Source organism: Megalobrama amblycephala, linkage group LG23, assembly GCF_018812025.1.
Source record: "Megalobrama amblycephala isolate DHTTF-2021 linkage group LG23, ASM1881202v1, whole genome shotgun sequence".
Taxonomy (NCBI): domain Eukaryota; kingdom Metazoa; phylum Chordata; class Actinopteri; order Cypriniformes; family Xenocyprididae; genus Megalobrama; species Megalobrama amblycephala.
In genome coordinates, this window is record NC_063066.1 from 7,154,739 (window position 1) to 7,180,601 (window position 25,863).

Genomic DNA, 25,863 nt, shown 5'->3' on the forward strand with positions numbered 1-25,863 from the left:
AGAGCTAAAATATATTTACTAAAAATTCTTTTTGCTGCAGCCATCAAATGTATTACATGCAGATGGTTAAAACCTGACCCCCCATCATACAATGCCTTGATTCAAAAAGTATGGGAGTTGTACGAAGTGGAACAAATCACATATTCATTACGACTTCAGAAAACTAATTTCTTAATGAGATGGGCTCCTGTAATGCCTTTGATACTCCAGTGATCTTGTGTTATATGATTACATCCTTCATGTGTCGTTCTCCGCCTTTCCCTATTTTTTTCCTTTTTTAATTTATTTATTTATTTATTTTTAATCCTTTCCTACCCCTGTACTAGGTGTATTTGTTTTTACTGTTTAGATAATGTGTCTGATGTAATTAAAATGTAATAATTGTCAAGGCTGTTGGAATATGATGGACTGACATGTTAAAAACCAATATTATACTGTATTTTATGCTGTTTTGTGGTTCAAAATAAAAATATAAGTAAAAAAAAAAAAAGAATTTTTAATTTATTAATACTAATATTATCACTAGAATCGTTGTTGCTGTGACCTGAAGTGCACTAACAGCAACAGGAAGTGAATGATGCGCGTTTGCTTTATTGTCTAGACGACTATTGGCTGAAAAATATGGAGTCAGATGACGTAATATTTCCGGGTGCAGCAGCACGCGCTGGAGGTAACTGCCGGTCATTGCGCTTGGCAGGGACACGTTCGAGCAGTCGATCCGGCTCTGGAGGTAAGAGACTAAACGCCGGTAAGATTTAACGAGCATCATTCTCTAGCCAGCTACTCTTACATTACTATACTGTCAATACCTCAGCGCTGCTCAATGAGGAGATAAATTGTTTATATATATATTTTTTTTATTGTTTACTGCGACAACTTTATAGATGGTGAAAATGAGATAAAGGGGAGCGCTAGCCGGCTAACGACAGGATGTTTTATCAAATCTGAATATTACACGTCTTTACTGGGTCTGAATGATGATTAAAGTGTGTAAATTGAGTTTTAGTACAGAATTTATTGATATTATGCTAGATGAGGGAACTGCATGTCTTGGCATCCTGTCATCATGGTGATGATGATGATGATGCTGCGTTTGACGTTTCACATCCAACAAAGAGCGTCATCATCACATTCAAATGATCAAACTAGGCAGAATAAAAGAGCTTGATTTTATTAATTAAAGAGATCTGGGTGATATTAAACATGTTTCATTGATTAAACTGAGCCGTTTCCACGGTGATTGGCGGAACACGTGTTAGTGTCTCAAAAGCTGCGTCGTGCCGAGACGGCATTTTGAGGATGATGTGATCGCGCCCAAAATTAGTGCAAATATATTGCATGTATTAGTGGTAGGTTTTATCATCTCAACTATTAGATAACGTCTTTTATTACTGTTTTATGACGGTTCTTTCTTTATCTGACCTTTAAATCGTTTAAAACTTACACGTTGTGTTTACAAAAAGTTGGACTTTCAAAGGTGTAGTTGACATGACAAACTCATCAATGGATTATGCTAATATTTGTAAAGGAATCACAGCCACTCAGTAGTATTGATGTATACTTTGAAAGTGTGCATTCAGGTCATCTTGCCATAAGGTGTCCTTTTAGTAAACAGAGGTCGGTTTGTAACAGATATGCATGATAACAAGTACTACAAAGATAATGGGATCACATCCAGGATCCAATCATTCTATTCCAGTCCGCTATGTGTCTGTCCACCTGCTGAAGATCTGGTCAGTGAGTGGGGTGAGCTGGAGGGATGGATATCATTGGCTGTCTCAGCTCACTGACCACTCTCACCAGGATTTAGGTCTTTAAATTTGAATATAACCTTTGTACGGGATTCAACTCAGGGCAGATTAAAAAAATTAACCAGTCAGCATCAACGTTTGTTTCTTCATAAGTTAATTTGTTACTGGTTAATGTAATTAACTTTGCATGAGCAAGGGTAGAGCTGTAATTAATTCGGCTTGATATTTCCAGGTATTATTATATTGTATATTTAATTGTAGATCCTCCTAATGTTTTCTTGTTTTACATTTAAATTACATTTTCTGTCATTGAACGCTCACTAAAAAATGATGTTCATCTTTTAAAAAACAGATTTAATGCAAATGAATATCCATTTTACAAACTGTAATCGTGATGTCTAAATTCACTTTGGTAGAGCTTTATTTACACAAAGAAGTTCAGAATTTAAATATTGAACATTTATCGCTTTAAACGATTAGTTCACTTCAGAATTAAGATTTTGTGATAATTTACTCACCCCCCGTGTCATCCAAGATGTTTATGTCTTTCTTTCTTTCTTCAGTCAAAAAGAAATTAAGGTTTTTGAGGAAAACATTCGAGGATTTTTCTCCATATAGTTACCAACGGGTTGAAGGTCCAAATTGCAGTTTCAGTGCAGCTTCAAAGGGCTCTACAAGATACCAGATGAGGAATAAGAGTCTTATCTAGTGAAATGAGATGTCACGTGTGACCTTTCCAACGTGATTACGTAATGCGCGGCACATCGCATTTGTGGTTAAAAAGTATAGATTTTTTTTTTTTTTTTAAATGACCAATCATTTCGCTAGACAAGAACCTTATTCCTCATCTGGGATCGTGTAGAGCTCTTTGAAACTGCATTGAAACTGCAGTTTGGACCTTCAACCCATTGGTAACTGTTGAAGTCCACTATATGGAGAAAAATCCTGGAATGTTTTCCTCAAAAACCTTAATTTATTACTTAATTTATTTATGAACTAATCCTTTAAGTTTGTAACAAAAATAATCTCTAGAAATCAGCCACTGAAAAACACTAGCTGACCACTAGTTGGTTGTCTCTTTCTTGCATTGGAATAGAAGAAATTTGTTTAATCCTAGCCATGAACTGCAAATCAGGCTGTGGGTTGTGTCAACATCACATGCAGTTTCACCAGGTTTGATCATGACTTCGCCAAAATGTTGTCAGCCTAAACAAACAGAGAGATACTAACTGCCATAGTAAGAGAGCTTGGTTATCTGAGTCAGTGGACTATGTCCTACATTAACCGTGTGCCCTTTGCTGATATTTTTGCGACAGCCCCTGCAGTTGGTCACACTTGTCTTCACCGTCAGCTAGGACTTAGAGGATCTAATTTCATAGACAATGCACAGCTTGGTAGCACAGCAACAGGAAGATGCAAAACTATGCAAATTTGCCTAGGTCTTTGTTTATAGTTTCTAACAGTAGTGTCAGGTTGAAGTAAATTCTGTTGTATCCTTCTGTGAGCAATTAATTTTTACTTCCTTAATCTGACACCGGTCATGTGATCAAGAGATGACTTTGTCTGTCTTTGATGAAGTGATCTTAAGACAGAGTTCACCTACGTGGCTAATGATGTCGATATCTCAAGGAAACTGATTTCGTATATGGTTCTGTTGGGTAATTTTGGGTGTTTCCTTGAAATCTAACCCATGGCCTTGTCATTACTGGCAAGCTGTACCAGCAACAGGAACACTAGATACGAGTGTATCAAGTTTTTACAAACACTAATCTACAAAAGCTAGATGTGTAGTAACTGTGTGCCTTAATTTGTTGCTTTGTTCATCAGTGTCCGCCCTGTCTTTAGGCCATAGGGCAGCCCCTGCAGGATGTGTGACTTCATACTAGTGCAATTAAAGGAGAACCAGAGAGACACTATTCACATTCATTGGAATGTGTCCTTTCCGCAGCACATGTGACTGTCTTCTAATACGCCTCAATTATCTCATAAGTATGTGAATGAATACAAACTGTTCCGCTTGAAGACTCAAACTTGTTCTTTCTCATGGAAATGTCAAGTCACCTTAGCGCTTTATATAATACAGAATGTTTAAAAGCAGTTTCACAGTAATAAACAGGAAATTAACAATCGTTAAATTTCATTAAATGAGAATGAAATTTAAATTTCGTTAAATTTCATTTCATTCTGCTGTTAAGCAGCTCTACAGAAGACACAAGTGTCAGTTCTGTTCAGTGTTGATTCAGTTCAGTTAAAATGTGTAAAGTTAATTATTAAATTAGTTAAAGGATTAGTTCACTTTCAAATAAAATTTTCCTGATAATGTCATCCAAGATGTTTGTCTTTCTTTCTTCAGTCGAAAGAAATGAAGGTTTTTGATGAAAACATTCCAGGATTATTCTCCTTATAGTGGACTTCAGTGGCCTCCAAACGGTTGAAGGTCAAAATTCCAGTTTCAGTGCAGCTTCAAAGGGCTTTAAACGATACCAGACAAGGAATAAGGGTCTTATCTAGCCAAACGATCGGTCATTGTCGAAAAAAATACAAGTGTATGTGCTTTATAAACACAAATGATCGCTTTGCACGTGCTTCCGCTTTCCGTATTCTTCAAAAAGCTTACTCTGTAGGCTATGTCCTACACCTTTTCTATTCTACTTATGGAAAAAAATGGAACTGGTGCTGCATTCGTTGTGTAAGTTGAATAGGGAAGGCGTAGGACATAAAGCATAAGCTTTTTGAAGAATACGGAAAGCGAAGCACGTGAAGTGGTGCCGCAGTATCAAGGCCCCGCCCACACTACACTACAGCAGAATTGGTTAGTACAGTTTAATGCAGAACAACTCATTATGTTGGTGTGAAATAAACAGTTATGGAAATGTTGAAATTAAAGCTCCAATCCTGAAAAAATACAGTTGGTGCCTCATTGACTACTTCGCTCAGAGAAGCTGTCAATCATGTCACACCCCCATTTTTATAGAATCAAATAACTAACTAAAACCGACAGCTTGAACTTAAATTAGTGTGATTTAAAAACGACATAAAATGACAAACCATTGTTGGGAAAAAAATTATTTGAAGTGTAATTTGATTGTTTAGTTTCTCACGTCCCATTAGATTACATGGAGAGGGCGGGGTTTATGACCTATACTGCATCCAGCCACCTGGGGGCGATCGAAACGTTTTGGCTTCACTTTTCAGGACTCGTGCGGCACACTTGCTCACAATTCTGAGGGAAAAAAAGAAGAACTTCGAATCGCGAGAAATAAAATCAGAATTACGGGATATAAACTTGCAATTGCGAGGCAAAAAAAGTTTAGCAATTCTTACTTCTCAATTATAAAGTTGCAGTTGCGAGTTATGAAGTCCAATTTTCAAGATAATCTTGCAGTTGCGAGATGAAAAAAATCGGAGTTGTAAGATGAAAAGTCGCAATTACCTTTTTTATTTCTTCATTCCATTGCGGAAACAAGATTCCATAATGAGCAGCTCCACAGAAGACATTAGTGTTATTATTCAGCTTCAATGTTGATTGTTCAGTTCAAAAACAGTGTAGATGTTGCAAAATTCATCAAGTATGAAACAGTCGAATCAGCTGTAAAGCAGATCTGCAGACAACAGTGGTATCATCATTCAGCTCACTTCAGTTCAAGTTTTATTTTCATCTAGTAGTGTCAGTGCAGTCGATTTGATTATAGTACTGAATATTAAGTGTCTTTTAAACCTCAACTAAGCAATATTCAAGTACACTCGAATATAATACATTTCCTCTATTTGTGATTGTCATTCTCATCAGGTTGCACATCGTGGAACCACATATTGGACATCTTCCCAATCTTTCTGAACTTTGATCCCGATCCTTTGATCCTCAGTTGGACACAGGGCAACAAACTGAATATATCTCAGGCTTGGCCTGATCCCTTCATTTTTCAGTCCCCTTCAGCTTCTCAGCATGGACCTGAGCACCGTTCTCCTGTTCCCAGTACACACAATAGTGTGGCTGTACTCAATCTTGAGCTTTCTGCCATGGTACTTCCTGACTGGAGCCCAGGAAAAGAAAGCCCTGGCAAAGAGGCTCAAATCCAAGTCGACCACTGGTCAGGCGGAGGGACCATATCGTTCGGTGGATCGCTTCGACTCCCTGGTCACGGTGGACCTCCCTGGAAAAGACACCCTTGATAAGCTGTTTGACTTTGCGGTAGAGCGTTTCGGTAAAGGGGACTGTCTGGGAACCCGAGAAGTTCTGAGTGAAGAAAATGAGACTCAACCGAGTGGGAAAGTCTTCAAAAAGGTACATCCTCTGACATATTCTGTGATTACACTGTTAGCTAAAGTGCCTACTTAACATTTTCTACTGACCTAAATTTGCACATGACCTTTTCAATTTGGCTTATATTAGACGCCGGTCTTAACAAGTGACTCTCCTAAACAGGCCTGCTGGCGTAAAGTATGTTCATCATAACATCATAAATAAACTTTCTTTTAAATGTACACTACCGTTCAAAAGATTTTTTTTATGTTTTTGAACAAAGTCTCTTATGCTTACCCGGGCTAGATTTATTTGATCAAAAATGCAGTCAAAACAGTAACATTTTGAAATAGTATTTTGATTTATCTATTATCTATTCTGTTTGAATACATTTTAAAATGTAATGTGATGGAAAGATCAATTTTAATAAATTTGTGTAAACCATAATGCTTTTTCCAAAATTATTTGATCAATAGAAAAAGAAAAAAAACAGCATTTATTTTAAATGAATAAAATACTGTTTGAATAAAATTAAACGGTAGTGTATATATTTCTTTGAATGTTAAATTATATATTAATATTGTATTTATGGATTTGTATGCATTTATAAATGTTAATGTAGACAGAAATAGAAAATGACAGAATCTGTGTGCTTTTTGCTGTTCTTAGTGTCATTCTACAAAAACATCATTTGGTCCACATTCAAATGCAATGTAAACGTTGCCAAAATCATAATTTTTTTTGAGGAAAAACTCCAGGTTGAATAAAGTATTTATTATTATAATAAAGTGTTTGATGGTTTTGTCTTGGCAGTTAATTCTGGGCGATTATAAATGGCTGTCCTATGAGGAGATGGACACTGTGGTCAGTCATTTTGGGAGCGGACTGGCAGCACTGGGCCAACAGCCAAAATGCACTATCGCAATTTTCTGTGAGACGCGGGCAGAGTGGATGATCACAGCTCAGGCCTGCTTCAGACGCAATTTCCCATGTAAGGAAACAGATTATTTTTACTCTCATTTCCATGGAAAAAAATATCATACGAGTCATAGGTTTATCCCTTAATTTCTTGTGATGACTCATAGATGTTATGTGACATCACAAAATTGAATGAATGTGTTGTTTTAATCTTCTTTTGTTAATCTGCGTTTCATGTGGTTTTTGCAGTGGTCACCTTTTATGCGACTCTAGGAGAAGAGGCAGTGGCTTTCGGATTGAACGAGTGTGGAGTTACACACCTGGTCACCAGCGTAGAACTGCTGGAAACCAAACTGAAGGTGAGTTTGTTATTCAAAGGCCAAAAAAGACATGTTGCTAACAATCCAGTGTACTACCATCATTACAGAATAATAACAGTCTGAATTTATCTGAATTGAATGGTTTGAAATAACTGGGTACAATGAATCAATGCCAAAACAAAGCCAAAGCATGTTTTCAATTGCATTTTCTTTGCTAGCTCCACTCAAAAACAGTGCAGTACAAACCACAAACAAACGACTGTGCTTTTAAACAGTTGCAAAAATGTGCTTATGAACACATCAGCTTGAATCAGCGATGAACTCTTAACTGAATGAACACACTGAATCTGTCAGAACAGTTACCAAATTAACACCTGACTCGCATACTGAATCACAAGTCTTTAATTTGTCATGTTTGACCCAATAAAAAAAACTTCTGTAAGAAACACCACAGGGTTTAATGCCCTGTCAGGCCTTATATATTGTAGTTAAAATCTTCCAAGCGGGCCACCAGCATCATACGATTGATGTTTGGTTAAAAACAGGTTATGATGTCAGGTGACCAAAATTCAATGTCAATTTGACATTACACTAACGACAGCTGACACTAACATTTTAAGTAGTGGTAATAAAGTCCCAAGGTAGTTTGTGACATCAGAAACACCAGCAAAACTGTCTTTCACTGCAGTTTTAAAGAGAAAATACTCAGCAATGGTGTTGACTTATGAATTTGCACATGGTTTGTCTTAAAGCATATTAAAAACATCATATAGACACATAAACAACATTAAAAACTTTATTTTCAACACAGGGGGACTTTAAGTAAGCAAAATGCATTGGCTTTACTTACCTCACCACTTGAACTATTTATATTTTTCATTAAATGTTCTGTTTCCTTAATTTGTTTTCTTCACATTTGTATATCCATACAGAGTATTCTTCCTCAAATCCCCAATCTGAAGCACATCATCTATGTAGACAGGAAGGGCATCAGCACAGCAGGATTTCCACAGGGCATCCAGATCCACAGCATGCACTCTGTGCAAGAGCTGGGAGCCAAGCCAGAAAACTGTAAGCACGCTTTGACATCTTTAGAAATAGACTTGACATTTTATTTATATACTAATTAACCTTTTCAGTTCACCCACCCAACATCGATCAGAATCGAAATTTGTGATCTCTATCAGTAGAGAAGAAAATAATGTGTCTGTGCTTTGTGTTGCAGTGAGCATACCAATACTGAAGCCCGTCCCATCAGACCTCGCTGTTATTATGTACACCAGCGGCTCCACCGGGAGACCTAAAGGGGTGATGATCATCCACAGTAACCTGATTGGGGGAATGGCAGGCCAGTGCGAGAGGATACCTGGATTGGGGTGTGTATAATGATAAATGACAGTGGCCACCCATTTTTTCAGTGGGCTTGGAAGTATTTTTCCCCTTTATTTTCCCCTTAGGAATTTTTTTTTAAAAGTCTTTGGTAAAGAGTTATAGGCATGAGCCAAACCAACCTGCTATGAGGTGAATTGATTTGATGAAAAAAAAAAAAAATGAAAATCAATGCAAAAAGAGAAAGGTACAAGACTTTGTATGTAACGGTTCTTCAAGCGCAGTGCTTCAAGGTGGTGGGTGGATGCTAAAGTCTTCTTGATTTGATAGTTTCAGTTCTCTGGTGGGAATTTCTTTGCAGACTCATAGGTAATGTAGTTTTTAAACAGAAAATCTGCTGTTAAACATGATTATTTAAAAGAATAGATTATGTTTAGAGATGCACCGATATGAAAATTTTGGCCGATATAACCAATGATTCTTTATATTTGAAAGCCGACAATCGATATATTGCCTGAAGACTCTAAATCCAAATTTTTATATAATTTTTGAGAGCCTGATTTAAAAAAAAAAAAAAGTCTCACCATTAAAAGCCATGTCCCAAACACACAATTATAATGTTTTCATTATAATTTTATGTAGCCTATATGACAGATGTTGCACTGTATTTTTCTTTAAGTGATTCCAGTCATATGTCAAGCAGTTTGAAACCATCATGGTGAACAGTGCACATCTGAAGTGTTTCAGCTGAAGGAAATAATACATTATTTATCTGCTTTAATATATTGGCCAAATTTTCTTATCAGGCCGATAACGATAACATTAAAAATGAAAATATATCGGATGATAGCGATATGGTGGCTGATATATCGTGCATCCCTTATGATGATTTCGGGAAAAAAAACATAGAATAACAACCTCATAGCTTACAGTAGGTCTCTCTTTAATTCTTTGTAAGTTATAGTTAAAAATCAGTTCCTCAATGGAGAAAATAAATGGAATTTTTACCTCCGGAGCTCAACTGTTGCAGTGAAACACTACAATGCAAAAGTGCCCGACTGAAATGCAGTGGTGGTTTTGCATTAAAATGCCTGTATGCTTTCACAGGCCGAAGGATACATATATTGCATATCTTCCTCTTGCTCATGTCCTGGAAATGACGGCTGAGATCTCGTGTGTGACGTACGGCTGCAGGATCGGCTATTCCACACCACAAACGTTGTCTGATCAGGTACCGCATTTTAATTTGTTACTGGATCAGATAAATATAGTCATACATTTACACAGATTTGTGAGGTTTTTACAAATTAATGAAATGTCGTTAATCTCAGATGATTGAATTGCTTGTTTCTGCTCTGTAGTCAACCAAAATTAAGAAGGGAAGTAAAGGTGACTGCAGTGTGCTGAAACCTACTCTAATGGCAGCCGTACCTGTAAGTCGGACTCCTCTAAACATTATCATCTTGCTTTATTCACTTCAATCATAGTAAAATCTCACACTTTCGTTTCTTCTGTCAGGAAATAATGGACCGGATCAATAAGAACGTCATGAGTAAGGTGCAGGAGATGAGCTATGTGCAGAGAACTCTGTTCAAACTGGCTTACGACTACAAGCTCGAGCAGATCAAGAAGGGTTATGATGCGCCCCTGTGCAATATGTAAGATGAGATGAAAATAGACCTTCAATTAATCACATTAATGAGTCTGGAGTTTTAATCGTCTTTGTTCCTTGATGTGTTCAGTTTGTTTAAGAAAGTCAGATCTCTGCTGGGTGGGAAAGTGCGTATGATGTTGTCCGGAGGAGCCCCTCTCTCTCCTGCCACTCAGCGCTTCATGAACATCTGTTTCTGCTGTCCTGTTGGTCAAGGATACGGTCTCACTGAGACCTGTGGAGCAGGCACTATAACCGAAGGTAAGTAGTCCATATGCATCTGAACATATTTTCCAACATTTTATCATTACTTGTAGAGTCATATTTTGAGATATCTTCAGAGCTTTGTCTTAATACTTCAAGCTGTGACTGTGGTAGTAATGATGACATCTGTTTCCTTTGTTGTGCAGTTGCAGACTATAGCACAGGACGAGTAGGAGCTCCTCTGATCTGCTGTGAGATCAAACTCAAAGACTGGGCTGAAGGTTAGTCAATGTACCCTTTTCCATTTAGCTACTTGTTAAAGTGTTAGTTCACTTAAAAATGAAAATTCTGTGATTAATTACTCACCCTCATGTCGTTCCACACCCATAAGACCTTCGTTCATCTTCGGAACACAAATTAAGATATTTTTAATGAAATCCGAGAGGTATCTGACTCCTCCATAGACAGCAATTTAATCACCACTTTCAAGGTACAGAAAGTTACTAAAGACATTGTTAAAATGGTCCACGTGACTACAGTGATTCAACCTCAATGTTATGAATCGACGAGAATACTTTTTGTGCACAAAACAGAACAAAAATAACGACTTTATTCAACAATTTCTTCTCTTGTCATTCTTGTACGCTGTTTATGTTCAGCGCTTCCAGGTTTGACGTCAGAGCGCTGACTCATTATTGGCCGACGCTGTTCACGTGAGCAGCATGATGCATGCATGTGATGACGACACAGAAGTCGGCCAATTCTGAGCCTGGAAACGGTGGACGTAAACAGCATATTAAAATGACAAGAGAAGAGATTGTTCAATAAAGTCGTTATTTTTGTTTTGTTTTTACACACAAAAAGTATTATTGTCGCTTCATAAAATTGAGGATGAACCACTGTAGTCACATGGACTATTTTAACAATGTCTTTAGTACCTTTCTGGACCTTGAAAGTGGTAATTAAATTGCTGTCTATGGAGGAGTCAGATACCTCTCAGATTTCATCAAAAATATCTTAATTTGTGTTCCAAGGATGAACAAAGGTCTTATGGGTGTGGAACGACATGAGGGTGAGTAATTGATGACAGAATTTTTGGACGAACTAACCCTTTAATATCTTAAAGACATAGTCAAGTTTTCTGAAGTCATGCATTAGCATTGTTTGAGGAACACATTGGCTGTGTGCTAATGCTTGCTTCTATTTTAGCATTCCTTTTGCTTAATAGAGCATGGCGAAACTATGGCAAGGTCATAGGTTCAATTCCCTTTGACAGATATGAACCTTGTTTATACTTTCGCCTGGCTAGGCACCGCGAGCCTCCGCTAACTACGCACGCACCTCCCCAAATGTATGAGGTGCTTATACTTGACGTTGCACTGTTCTATCAGGGGACGACTCGGAGTAATTGTCCTCTAAACCATCAAGAAGCAGCGGTGAGAAGAAAAGAATCATGTAAAACACAGTAAACCTTGAGATTATTATTTGCGACAGAACAAAATATATGGATATGAGTAAATTTAACAATCTCTTGAAATATATTCTAATTTCATTAAACATTCTCATTTAAATGAATAAACATTTTTTATTAAACACCTTTATTTTCAATTAAAAAAGCTTATTTCTGCTATTGTAGACTCTTTTTGTAAATGTAAGCAATTAATTTAGACAAGCGCAAACTGGGTCCCAGTACAGACATACCTGCTTGGCCAGAATCGGCTCGAAGTTGTGCATCTTTGGAAGTGGAGCTGCGTGCATAGTTAAAAAATTGCACACACCACTACCATGCATAATAGGGTCTTGACATCATTTTTGCCACGCACCTTTATGCTCATGCAGGTGCGGTAAGTATAAACCAGGCTTAAAGGTGCAGTAAGCAATTTTGGAAAAACGCTGTTGAAAAGTGAATCGGACCAAGACGCAAAACACACTTGTAGCCAATCAGCAGTAAGTATACACTCATGATTTTGGAGGAGAGAGAGCTCAGTGCACAAGACAGATATTAGCAGAACGACTGTAGAAAGAGAGAGACGGCAGAGAAATACAAATTTGCTTGAATATATTTGTGTGTCATCTTCGCTTGTTTGTTCATTTGCATAATAATAATTTATTATTATTATTATTATTATTATTATTATAAGCCCGAAACGTCTAAATATCCTCCACCGCCCATTTCAAGCATGGGCATCCAAAGTGTGTCCAAAAAGTGAGAGAACACTTCTAATATGTGTTTTTTCTTTTGGTTACCCTTTTAGTGATCACTAATAACCCCTTAATTTTGTCACGTTTGTAATATATTATTAGTTACATGACCTATTGAGTTATGTAGGGAGCTGTTCATGAAAACTGTTTGTTTTTTTGGAATGGAAGGGATGACTTTGCCATCGAAGCAAAATAACAATTAGACATTCAACCTGAATTATGTAACACAAATTGCTTCCACTTATTGATGATATCATACCATCAGGCGGCAGGCACAGCAGATTCCGCCTTTAGCATTGCCTGTGTTGAAAAGCATGCACGTGAATGTGGGAGCGGAGGCATCAAGATAGGGGTGTGGTTCTTTTAGGTAGGGGCGTGTTTGTTTTGGTGATTTGAAATATCAGCAGTGTTTACCAGAAAACACTGCTGCACCTTTTAAGTTGCTTTGGATAAAAGCATCTGCCAAATGCATGAAAAAAAAAAATTGTATTTTATAAATTAGAAAACTAAAATAAATTAACTTAAATAAAAATATAAAAAAAACTAAAAGGAGAGAAAGGCAAAAGCACATACCAAAATTACTAAAATTAAAACTGAAAATATAAAAATAAAGGTATAAACTATAATATTATATACATAATGCATAACAAAAATAACACTGCTGGTAAGATTATCAGTGAATAATGGTTTAAATTACAATCCGTTTCTCAATGAAGTGTTGTTGCGTGATGAGCTGCGCAAAAATTGTCTGCTTTTGTGTTCTATGGAAAAAAACAAAATAGCATACAGATTTGAAATGACATGAGGGTGAGTAAGAAGTGTCATTTTCAGGTGATCTATTCCTTTATCTTTTACTTATTGTTACAGCTGTCATGATTCTCATCATATCTTTTCCTTCAGGTGGCTATACAAAGCATGACAAGCCTCATCCACGTGGTGAGATCCTCATCGGAGGTCCTAATGTGACCATGGGCTACTACAGGAGCGAGAGCCGTAATAATGAGGACTTCTATGTGGATCAGAACGGACAGCGGTGGTTCTGCACTGGTGATGTAGGAGAGATGCACCCTGACGGCTGTCTTCAGATTGTTGGTATGTCTACTTTCAGCATCACATGGTGCTTGTTTGAGTTAAAATCACACATTTATTTTATCTGTCAGTATTACTCACATCTAATTTGTAACTCCTAGATCGTAAGAAGGACCTTGTGAAACTTCAAGCTGGGGAGTATGTCTCTTTAGGCAAAGTTGAGTCAGCACTGAAGAACTGCTCTCTCATTGACAACATCTGCGCTTACGCAAACAGGTTCGTACACTCGGCTTTGTGTGATGCATATGGCATGTTACTGACCCTAACAAAGGGTCCTCTCTTTAGAACAGCAGACGTACTGTATACAGATCTTTCTCTCTCTCTCTCTCTGCCCACCAGTGACCAGAACTACGTTATCAGCTTTATTGTTCCTAATCAGAAGAAGCTGACATCTCTTGCCAATCAGAAGGGCATTGAAGGCACATGGGAAGAGATTTGCAACCACCCAGTTATGGAAAGGGAAGTTCTGAGAGAAATTAAAGAAGTCGCAACTTCAAGTGAGTGTAACTTCCAGGTTTTGTTAACAGCAAGGTACATGGAGTAAAAGGTCAAAATGTGGACACTGTATTAGCCATTTACTGAAGAAGCTTAATAAAATTAGTTCCTTGAAGGCCTGCTTATTATAATATAATATAATATAATATAATATAATATAATATAATATAATATAATATAACATAATATGGAAAAAACCTAATACAGTGACCATTCAGAAAATGACAAGAATTCAGTATTACATTTCAATTTTATATTGTCACTTATATGGTTGTTTAGTTCATCAGACTTTGTGCACACTTGACCTTAACTTGACTCAAAAAAAAAAAAACTACCGTTCAACATTTTTGGTTCAGTAACATTTTTTTTTTAAGAAATTAATACTTCAGCAAGAATGCATTAAGTAAGCAATAAGGAATGAGAGGCTGTGCTGTATCGTGAATAAGTCAGGCTGAAGGGCGTTGTTTGGCACGAAGCAGAATAAGCCGTGACTTATTCACAATACAGCACTAGCCTTGAGTACCTTATTGCTTTTATAAAACAGTTACCACACAATACAAATATTAAAGCCAAAAATATATATCTATGCAACTTAGTTTCACTAAAAGCCTTCCTTCCGCCAGACAAAATAGTCCCTGTCCGTGAACAGCAACAGAAGTTACATTATTACGCCATTAGATGGCGGCCAAGACTGTCTTTATGAGTGTGTCAGTCAGTGACGAAGACTTTTAAATTGAAAAGACTGAATTGTTTGAAAACGGAACAAGACACAACTGACAAATGCTTTGACTAGCGCTGTCAGTCACGGGAAAACCCCTTAACTGTTAAAAGGACAAGATAATACATCAGACATTTAAACAGATTTTTATCACGAACATAGGACTGACCTGAAGGAAAATGCTAAATCTGAATGCAGGTAATAAACTTTCAAAGTTTACATTGCTAAGGGTGTTGTGTAGTGATACACAGAACCGTTGGGTGAAGCGGTCTTAGCTGTGTTTTATCGTGATATCAAGAATCAAGGACAGAAACTAACGGTTTTATAAATTGATCAAAAGTAACAGACATTTATAATGTTACAAAATATTTCTAATTCAAATAAATGCTTTTCTTGAACTTTCTGCTCATCAAAGAATCCTGAGAAAAATATATCAGTTTCCACAAAAATATTAAACGGCACAAGTGTTTTCACCATAGATAATAATCAGAAATGTTTCTTAAGCATCAAATTAGCACATTAGAATAATTTCTGAAGGATCATGTGACACTGAAGACTGGAGTAATGATGCTGAAAATTCAGATTTGATCACAGGAATAAATTACATTTACATTAAAAAACAATATTCAAATTGAAAACTTATTTTAAATACGTAATAGTATTTCACAATTGTACAGTCACGCAGCTTTGGTGAAAATAGGAGACTAATTTCAAAATCATTACAAAAATGTTACCGACCCCAAACTTTTGAACGGTAGAATACATAAAATGGAATTGTAAGAAATATTTTGGTCTCAGAACTTGTCTTCTAATAATCTTTACATATTTCTAGTTAAGCTCCAGCGCTTTGAGATACCAGTCATGGTCCATCTGAGTCCGGAGCCTTGGACCCCTGAAACGGGCCTGGTGACAGACGCGTTCAAACTGAAGAGGAAGGAACTAAAGAACCACTATCTCAATGACATCGAAAGAATGTATGGCCACAAGTAGGACCTCTATCACAGCCAAAGACCTGTTCATCAATTCCTTGCCATGCAACATTGCTGTATATCAATAAATGTTAAAAACACTTTTTGCCACAACTTTCACCACTGCCCATTGCTTAGTGATGTGCACAAATTTTCGAAGACGAACAATATTGATAAGCCGTTGGTCAGTGTATTTTTATTCCTGAGCTTTGTGGGCTTTTCGTTCAGAGCTCTGTAGTCTCTCTGCTGTGAAATAGTTTACAATTACAGTTGTAGCTGAGTAGCTCGAGACCTTTGTACAAAGGACGATATTCATCTTATCCAGCATAAAGTATCCACTAATTTCTCCTTTTAGTATACAAAAGGAGTCTCTTGTAAAGAGGATTTCAACCATACAACAGCGAAATACTGCCATCACCTTGTGCTTTTTTCAATGTGTGAATTTCTTTCTTTGTAAAAAAAAAAAAATAATAATAATTCGCTTTGTTTGATAAGAGTGTGAAAACTGAAACTGCTAGCTGAGGTGAAGTCATTGCACTGCGGAACTCGGCCTCCTTTTAGAGGCAAGTAATATATAGTGATGTTTTTGTGCCTTCTTATTGGTCACCATTTTAAATGTTGATTCTCTATTGGTTGTAAATTATAATAAGATTCCTTGTGCTTCATACATGCAGTGCATTGTCTTCATAATGGTTATAAACCATGTTCTTTGTTATTTACTTTTGTCGTTGGAGTTATGATTCACACATTACTAGTATATATTTGCTTATGGAATGACTCAGGATCAGTTGAGATGGTTTGTTGCTTATTTATGCTGTTAAACTGCAATTAAATGAAGGGAACATTTTTTAGGAATAATACTCCCATTTTACACCACAGCGGTAAAGTTTGTATTGCACCTATATCATCTTTTTTAAACCATTAATTTTTGTGTTAACAATGTCTGATTGTCTCTTTCAAATTCCACTTCTGCTGGCTTTTAATATATTTGGTCATTAAATCAGTTCTCAATAGTTAATGCATAAAGTTGAAGAAGCTGTTTGTAAATTCAGACCCAGAATATGAATTTTGCCGTTAATATTGTATTCTGTATTTTAAGTTATTTGGTTAAAATTATACATTTCATTTTAACCCTTGTTAATTTATTTTTGTTTTCATTTTGAGATCTGTACAGACACTGTAATCTGTCACATCTTGGCTTGTTTTATTCTAGAAAGTGTGTTTTATTTATAATTTTGTCATTTGCACTATTCTTTTTGTCAGGGATTTTTAGCCATTGTTAAATTAACAGCCATTATTCCAACAAGTTCAGCAGTTAATTAATTCCCCCCCACGGCCCTCAGGGTTTTTATCACCATAAGAAAGACGACACAGCAAAGTGTTTGCATTTAGAAATTGTGAATTTGCTTGTAGAATATTCTATGATGCTTATTTATTATTTTTATTGTGAGTCACTGTATGTAATATATGAGGACAAGTAAAATCATTTTCTACTCAAATTGTGTGGTCTTCCATTTTAGAAACTGTTCAACAGTTGTCTTTTTTTATTTACAGTACTTCAATTGCAGTGAGTGTACAAAAGAAAGAAAAAAAAAAAAGCTATACAAAAAGTTGAAGCTACAATTCAGTTTGCCCAGTCTTGAAAGCGAAAACAATCGCTTGCAATCTTCCACACCGGCTGGTCACTGTTAGGAGAGGCTTGGGCAGTTAATAGGAAGTTCTGGTTGAAGTATCTCTGTTTGTTCCCTTCAAACTTCACTGAGCCAGCTGTAACCACCAACAAAGTTGTTTGGCCCTGAGTTGCTTGTTCTGTTGATGATAGAATTAAATAGTATCAGATTTTATAATTATACACATTTCAGTCATATGTGTACACACATATATACACTGCCCTCCAAAAGTTTGGAAACGCCCAAGAAAAGTGGGGTTTTGGACAATATTGGCATAAATCCTTTTTAATTTGTAATAATTTTGCATTGATAAGGGACAACACAAACTACGAAAACATTTTATTACATAAACAGTTTATACATAGAAAAAAACTTCGAATCATCACAATATCCAGCATTAGCAGCTATCTGACCTAAACTGGGTTCTGATTGGTTCATTGTATTCTAATCTTAATTGGCAATCAATTGTTGAAGCTACTAAGGTCTGCGGACCCAAAAATCTTTTACAAACCTGGGGCAAGTTTAAACCAGTAACCAGGCATCACAGCTGGCAAAGGGGCATGTATATGTATATATTGCCATTATTATGTAATCAAAATGAAAATTATTATTGCTGGTCTTCATTGATAATGTCAAGTTACTTTAATGTATTTGCACCAACAAAATGATAAGGATTTATGCTGATATCGTCCAAAACCACACTTTGCCAGGGGTGTTTCCAAACTTTTGGAGGGCAATATATATATATATATATATAGTACAAATGTACTATTTAGTTTTCATACCATGCACAGGCTGGCAGTCGAGAGTGTGAACCTGAAACTCGCTGGAGGGAAGAGACTCAAAGAACTCGGCGAGAGCATCTTGACCCGTGACTGCATTGCCATTCCACACTAGCGTTGCTTTGTCCAGATACAGCCTCGTCAGATTCTGAAAGCAATCATTCATTATGACAAAGGCTTTAAATCCACAGCTAATTAACATAATAGATAAGCAAACATGCTATTAGAAGTGAAGTTAAACTTCAAAACGTGAGATGAGCATACCCTTCTTTTCTTATCCATACAGTCATAATAGATATTGACGAATTCCTCCGAGTATCTGCATGACTGATCAACTTGAACCCTGAAGTCCTGATCAATATCGAACATAATAAGTTATAAAACGTGATACGATTAACTGATGAATGTTGATATCAATGAACATACTTACCACCGTTACAGCAGCAGCCATTGTGCTAAACGAACCGATCTCCTGACGATTGTTCAGTCGATTTAGGTGTTTGATATCCAAACTACTAACAAAACATAAAATGGCTAATGTGATTTAAAATGTAACGTTAGATACGAAGCAGATGTAAACAAAACTGCACAGTGTAAAATTACGTTATGTAAGAACTTAAAGTGAAATCGTAGTTTATGCCTACTTCCAAAGGAATGATATTCGCTTGCAAAATATCAGAATTGTGTTATCTTACTCTTTTAGAAAAACAAATCCAACATCGAGAAAAATGTGCTCAGATGTGTGTGTTCATGATTATTGTTCCGCTGGAAAACCACACCGACGTTGTAAGTTCCTACCATAAAAAAACTCCGCGGGGAATGAAAATACACAAGACAACAAAAGGGTGAAAATATTTATACATATAGGATGAAAACGCATAAAGGAAAAAAAATAATTTTCTTTCTTTTCCTCAGCATGACCATTGGGTTGGACCCTATTAGTACATTTATATAAGCATATGTAAATATGTAACAAAAAGACCAAATAAATGTACAGTAGTTCCAGAGTAATTATTACAAAAACATATATCCTTTAAAAAAGACATCTGCAAAGTTCCTAAGAATAATAAAATCTTTGCTGGCCTGAATATCTTTAACAGAGAGATTGGACAGTAGGTATTTTGCATAATAACAACTTTTTTTTTTATTCTGTTATAAAGGCGATTCCTGATGGATTAATATGTCTGATGAAAGCTTCCCTTTCCCATGAGTCATGCTCAAAACAACTTTCACAGTTATGTTTGGGAGGTTTTTCGCTTTTAAGTAAAGAATTTAATAATAAACTTATTCGTCAACTTTCTCAATCTCGAAACTCAGTTTCTCCAAAAGGGAATATTTTGGGGGTTTTAAAATAGAAAACATTTAGTGGAGGAAAATATGGTTATTACCATATAAATATTGTGTACCCAATAAAGTGAAAGAAGTGCATTTTAAAATTTTAAGATTTTTCTAAAGTTAATATGATCTGCAATTTATACATTAAAGGGTTAGTTCATCCAAAAATTACAATTCTGTCATTGATTACTCACCCTCATGCCGTTCCACACCCGTAAGACCTTTGTTAATCTTCAGAACACAAATTAAGATATTTTTGTTGAAATCCGATGGCTCAGTGAGGCCTGCATAGGGAGCAATGACACTTCCTCTCTCAAGATCCATAAGGGTACTAAAAACATTTAAATCAGTTCATTTATATATGTATCAGTTCATTTGAATATATAATATAGTAGGGCTGACCAATATATCGCATGCGATTGTCACGCGCATTTCGTCAGTAAAGCCGGTTCCCTAATTACCGCTAAATCGCCATCACCTGCTTTCAAATGGAGCGGCATTTAATAGACAGAGCCGTAGTTCACTGACAAGCTACGCAATATCGCGTTCATTATCAAAGGCGATTCATCTGCGATATGAACGTGATATTGCGTAGCTTGTCAGTGATCTATGGTTCTGTCTATTAAATGCTGCTCTGCGTGTCAAACTGCCAAACTGCTGAAATCACGTGACTTTGGCGTTCCGAACAGAAGATTCGATACACTGATTCATTATGCTCCGATGCTTCCTATATCACTATATAAGTCGTTTTTTTTTTTTTTTTTTAGCGCACCAAAAATATTCTCGTTGCTTTATAATATTAATATTGAACCACTGTACTCACATGAACTGATTTAAATATGTTTTTAGTACCTTTATGGATCTTGAGAGAGGAAATGTCATTGCTCCCTATGCAGGCCTCACTGAGCCATCGGATTTCAACAAAAATATCTTAATTTGTGTTCTGAAGATTAACGAAGGTCTTACAGGTGTGGAACGGCATGAGGGTGAGTAATAAATGACAGAATTTTCATTTTTGGGTGAACTAACCCTTTAAGGAAAACCAAAACAATTCTTTAGAATACTGTTAACTTTCTTATCTTTGTGGCAAAATTATATTTTCACGAATAAAGGTTTCTTAAGAAAATACCTACTTTTATAGATTTCATATGTGAAGTAGAACATTTAATCAAATCACTAAGAATTATATTTTTTGAAGAGATATGATGAGATCTTTCATGTACCATGATTACTTGTTTTGGTGTTTTTTTTTTTTTTTTTTTCCCCTCTTTTCTTTATTTGTTCTTTTCCTTCTTTTCTGTTCTTAAAAAAGCTATTTAAATGTATCTTTTTCTTTTAACGGTCATTGTCAATTTATTTTTTTCTCCATATGTTCAGATGACTTTGAGTGTATTGTTGATACATTCTGTGATACATTCTATTTCATTAATGTCATCTATAAATTGTTTGCAATAATAATAATAATAATAAAGAATATAACTATATTGGCTTAAAGGGATAGTTCACCCAAAAATGAAATTCTGTCATCATTTACTCACCCTCAAGTACTTTATGAATTTCTTTGTTCTGCTGAACACAAAGGAAGATATTTGGAAGAATGTTAGTAACCAAACAGATCTCACTTCCCTTTTACTACCATAGTATTTATTTTTGGTACTACAGTAGTAAATGGGGGGCCAGATCTGTTTACTGATATTCTTCCAAATATCTTCCTTTGTGTTCAGCAGAACAAATAAATTCATACAGGTTTGGAACAACTCTGATAACAGAATTTTCATTTTTGGGTGAACTATCCCTTTAAGAAAATCATACAGCTATTATGTAACCTTAAAACTAGCCAACTGAATGACTGATTTTAGGTGCTTTTGTTAGATATTAAGTGTATATATACATATATTTTGATCGGGCGCCATTCTGCGGCACCTAAGTAAGCTGTTTTATCCAATGACATTGCAGCTTGTATGTTTTTGGGCGGAACCATTTAGGCTGAATTGTCATACTGGTGCTCCCCAAAGTCTGAGATGGAGGGAAGCGTGTCAAATGTGGAAATCTGTAATTTAGCTTACACTGGAAAGTTAGAAGAACTTAAAAAGTGCGTCTTGTCTGACAGCTCACTAGTGACGAAAACAGACCAGGTATGTGGGAAAGTGTTGGTACACATGCGCAGTGGTTAGCATGATGCTATATTGAAGTCTTTGCACTGAGTCAAAGATATCTGTCACCTGTTTGAAGTGCTCTAAATGCTGCTACTGTTTCACACAGGACAGCAGGACTGCTCTGCACTGGGCTTGTTCAGCTGGACATGTGGATATCGTGCAGTTTCTGTTGAATCTCGGAGTTGAAGTGAATCTTCAGGATGATGTGAGTCAGCATTGTTTCATGGTACAGTCCAGAAGCTAGATAGTGCATCAGTGAATGTTATTGCTTTTAAAAAATACCTCAGTGTTATTATTACTGCTCTCCAATGCATTCATAAGTGCAGTTAATGCATGACATCTTTATTATGTGGTTAAATGTATAGATAGTAGATGCTTTGTCATTCACTGCATATCCTCTTGGTGGAGTTCTTTACCATTTTATATCAATCCAGGCATGTTGGACTCCTCTTCATATAGCAGCATCTGCTGGGAGAGAAGAAATTGTCAGATCCTTAATATCCAAAGGAGCTCAGTTGAACTCTGTGAACCAGAATGGTTGTACGCCACTACACTACGCAGCATCTAAAGATCGATATGAGGTTATTATAAATTATTACATACATTTTTCTTCTTAAAATTGAGCATTTTATATTAATATTATCTTATTTTTAAGATATAAGATTATATTAATATAATATTGATATATTAAGTTTTTAATATAAACTTATGTAATTTTATATGAATATATTTCCAGGTCTTTTTAAGTTATATTAAATTATCACATGTATTTTTCTGAAAATTACTAAACATTTTATATTAATATTATCTTATATTAATTATTATATGAATATATTTCCAGGTCTTTTTAAGTTATATTAAATTATTAAATATATTTTTCTTAAAATTGCTAAACATTTTATATTAATATTATCTTATTTTTAAGATATAAAATTATATTAATATAATATTAATATATTAAGTTTTTTATATAAACTTATGTAATTTTTTATGAATATATTTCCAGGTCTTTTTAAGCTATATTAAATTATTACATGTATTTTTCTGAAAATTGCTAAACATTTTATATTAATATTATCTTATATTAATTTTTATATGAATATATTTCCAGACCTTTTTTCATCAGTTATATTAAGTTTTATTACATAAAATGTTTCTGAAAATTGTGAAACTTTTTCAATATCAATATTATCTTATATTCATTTTAAATTAATACATTGGCAACTCTTTTTTTTTAATCAAAGTTATGTTAAATTATTACACTTTTTTTTTTCTTAAAATTGTTAAATGTTTCATATTAATATGATCTTATATTAATTTTTATATGAATATATTTCCAGCCCTTTTTTATCAAAGTTATGTTAAATTATTACATTTTTTTTCCTTAAAATTGTTAAATGTTTTATATTAATATGATCTTATATTAATTTTTATATGAATATATTTCCAGCCCTTTTTTATCTGTTATATTAAATTATTACATAAAATCAAGATTTTTAAAATGATAATAATGCTTTATTAAAATAACAGTTAAGACATTTATAACATTGCAAAATATTTCTATTTCATAGAAAACATTTTAAATTGTGCTAATCTTTCACAATATTACCATTTCAAAATCATACTAAATATGGACATTTGCAGGTTGATGGATTGCATAACTGAAACTCGAATTGATACTACAAAACTGAAATGTGGGTGAATGGTGTGACAAAAAAATGTGGTCTCATGTTACCAACCTCTATGTATTCATTTCTCATCAATATCTGTCAAATACGTAAATGAGGTGAATTTGAGACACATTGATAAAGCACAACTTCCCCATTCTTTCGAACTCATATATCCCTATATAAGAACTTTAAACCACTGAACTTCACTGGAGGGATCAGGCACTTCCTACTGTACTCCTCCCCCTTACAATGCCATACATTTTGGATGCTGTTAGATTCTGAAAATTGTGAAACTTTTTTATATCAATATTATCTTATATTCTTTTTATATTAATATATTGCCAACTCTTTTTATTAAAGTTATATTAAATTACTACATACATTTTCTTAAAATTAAGAGTTTTATATTAATCTTATATTAATTTTTATATGAATATATTTCTAGCTCTTTTTTAATCAGTTGTATTAAATTATTACATAAAATCTTGCTGAAAATTCTGAAACTTTTGTATATGAATATTATCTTATATTCGTTTTATATTAATAAATTGCCAACTCTTTTTTTTTATCAAAGTTGTTAAATTATTACACACATTTTTTTCTTAAAATTGTTAAATGTTTTATATTAATAATTATAATCTTATTAATTTTTATATGAATATATTTCCAGCCCTTTTTGTTATCAAAGTTATATTAATTTATTACATAAAATCTTTCTGAAAATTGTGAAACTCTTTTATATTAATATTATCTTAAATTAATTTTATATTGTCAATTCTTCTTTTTATTAGTTATAATAAATTATTACATAAAATTGTTCTGAAAATTGTGACTTTTTATATTATCATTCTTATATTCATTTTATATGAATATGTTGCCTACTCCTTTTTTTATCAGTTATATTAAATTATTACATTAAAAAAATTCTGAACATTGAAATGTTTTATATTATTAATAATAATTTCTCATATTTTTTAACAGATAGCCCAGATTCTTCTGGAAAACGGTGCTGATCCTAATGCAACAGATAAACTGCAATCCACGCCTCTACACAGAGCATCTGCCAAGGGCAACTTCAGACTCATTCAGCTTCTTTTAAAAGAGAGCGCTTCTACCAACATTCAGGACTCCGAAGGAAACACGCCCCTGTAAGTAGTGTAGAACCACAGTGTAGTAGTGTTATTTTTCTTTATTGCTCATGATTATGTATAAATACCTCCTCAGACCTGCTCTGCATAAACAATTTTTATTGTTTTTGCCAGTCATCTTGCATGTGATGAGGAGCGAGCAGATGCTGCAAAACTTCTTGTGGAACATGGTGCCAGCATCTACATTGAGAACAAGGAAAAGATGACGCCTCTACAAGTGGCTAAAGGTGGCTTGGGATCTATGTTGAGACGGATCGTAGAGGGCTGATGGACCCGAGTGGAAACAGAGCAATGCAGCTTTGAATTAAGCTGCTGTTCAAGTATGATGAATACTTGTTTGGAAGGGTGTTTGAAAGAAACGCAGTAGAAAAACTGGTTTTTGGTGGAAGCTTTTAAGGATGTTTGCTGAAGAGAACAGCGTTGTGGTTTGCATTCTCTTTATGGCAGTTAAAAAGCTCATGACTTGATATGTTGGTAATTTTCCATGCTTTTTATCGGGTACATGAGTTTTAGGCTGCTTACTCTTAACATTCTGATAATTGTTTGTCTAGTTCAGCTATGAATGAATGATTTCAGTTAAACCTGAAGCTGATTTTGTCATTAGTTAGTCAAGTAAAATGTCATTTCTAGTTTTGTATCCTTGTGCAAAGGTCACAACACCATAGTGTATTCTTCCATCTTGATGCTTGTTTTTTTTTGTTGTTGTTTTTTATATAAGGGAAATAAACTGTAATTGAATACATGTGATTATGTTGCAGTCTTATCTGGGTGTTGTATTAAAAGGACACAAAAAATTATTACAGAGACGTTCATCTTGACCATTCAAAAGTTTGGGGTCAGCAAGATTTTTAAAAAGATAATAATGCTTTTATTAAAATAACAGTTAACACATTTATAACATCACAAAATATTTCTATTTCATAGAAAACATTTTAAATTGTGCTAATCTTTCACAATATTACCATTCAAAATCGTACTAAATATGGACATTTGTAGGTTGATGGATGACGTAACTGAAACTCGAACTGATACTACAAAACTGAAATGTGGGTGAATGGTGTGACAAAAAAATGTGGTCTCATGTTACCAACCTCTATGTATTCATTTCTCATCAATATCTGTCAAATAAGTAAATTAATTATTTTATTTTAAATTATTTTATTCAAATAAAGGGTTGCAAAAATGAGTACACCCTTGATTAAATTAAACAAATG

General features: G+C 34.8%; 3 protein-coding genes across 9 annotated transcripts; 2 read left to right on the top strand and 1 right to left on the bottom strand.

The window, feature by feature from the left end:
• The first annotated feature begins 580 nt into the window (after positions 1 to 580).
• acsl4a (acyl-CoA synthetase long chain family member 4a) lies at positions 581 to 17,387 on the top strand. Of its 3 annotated transcripts, none has more exons than XM_048175624.1 (16): positions 581 to 730; positions 5,542 to 6,036; positions 6,145 to 6,192; positions 6,808 to 6,985; positions 7,162 to 7,271; positions 8,165 to 8,303; positions 8,458 to 8,608; positions 9,669 to 9,792; positions 9,923 to 9,994; positions 10,080 to 10,219; positions 10,304 to 10,473; positions 10,623 to 10,697; positions 13,519 to 13,710; positions 13,809 to 13,923; positions 14,047 to 14,204; positions 15,753 to 17,387. In XM_048175624.1, exons 2-16 carry the CDS (start codon positions 5,698 to 5,700, stop codon positions 15,908 to 15,910), a joined length of 2,169 nt encoding a protein of 722 aa, XP_048031581.1. In that variant the 5' UTR covers positions 581 to 730; positions 5,542 to 5,697; the 3' UTR covers positions 15,911 to 17,387. The 3 variants fall into 3 exon arrangements, with proteins under 3 accessions (XP_048031581.1, XP_048031583.1, XP_048031582.1); XM_048175625.1 differs by having other exon boundaries at positions 621 to 748; XM_048175626.1 differs by lacking the exon at positions 6,145 to 6,192.
• A 3-nt stretch (positions 17,388 to 17,390) lies between these two features.
• nxt2 (nuclear transport factor 2-like export factor 2) lies at positions 17,391 to 19,157 on the bottom strand. 5 transcript variants are annotated; one of them, XM_048175631.1, is made up of 5 exons: positions 19,036 to 19,157; positions 18,774 to 18,855; positions 18,605 to 18,691; positions 18,344 to 18,488; positions 17,391 to 17,697 (listed from the first exon to the last, which is right to left on the bottom strand). In XM_048175631.1, the coding sequence occupies exons 2-5, from the start codon at positions 18,789 to 18,791 to the stop codon at positions 17,513 to 17,515; spliced, it is 435 nt and encodes a 144-aa protein (XP_048031588.1). In that variant the 5' UTR covers positions 18,792 to 18,855; positions 19,036 to 19,157; the 3' UTR covers positions 17,391 to 17,512. The 5 variants fall into 5 exon arrangements, with proteins under 5 accessions (XP_048031588.1, XP_048031585.1, XP_048031586.1 ...); XM_048175628.1 differs by having other exon boundaries at positions 18,771 to 18,855; XM_048175629.1 differs by having other exon boundaries at positions 18,771 to 18,852; positions 19,036 to 19,100.
• Positions 19,158 to 21,626: 2,469 nt separating this feature from the next.
• On the top strand, positions 21,627 to 25,396 carry psmd10 (proteasome 26S subunit, non-ATPase 10). The gene is made up of 5 exons (XM_048176858.1): positions 21,627 to 21,810; positions 21,938 to 22,036; positions 22,266 to 22,412; positions 24,483 to 24,649; positions 24,764 to 25,396. Exons 1-5 carry the CDS (start codon positions 21,697 to 21,699, stop codon positions 24,915 to 24,917), a joined length of 681 nt encoding a protein of 226 aa, XP_048032815.1. The 5' UTR covers positions 21,627 to 21,696; the 3' UTR covers positions 24,918 to 25,396.
• The last annotated feature ends 467 nt before the right edge of the window (positions 25,397 to 25,863 follow it).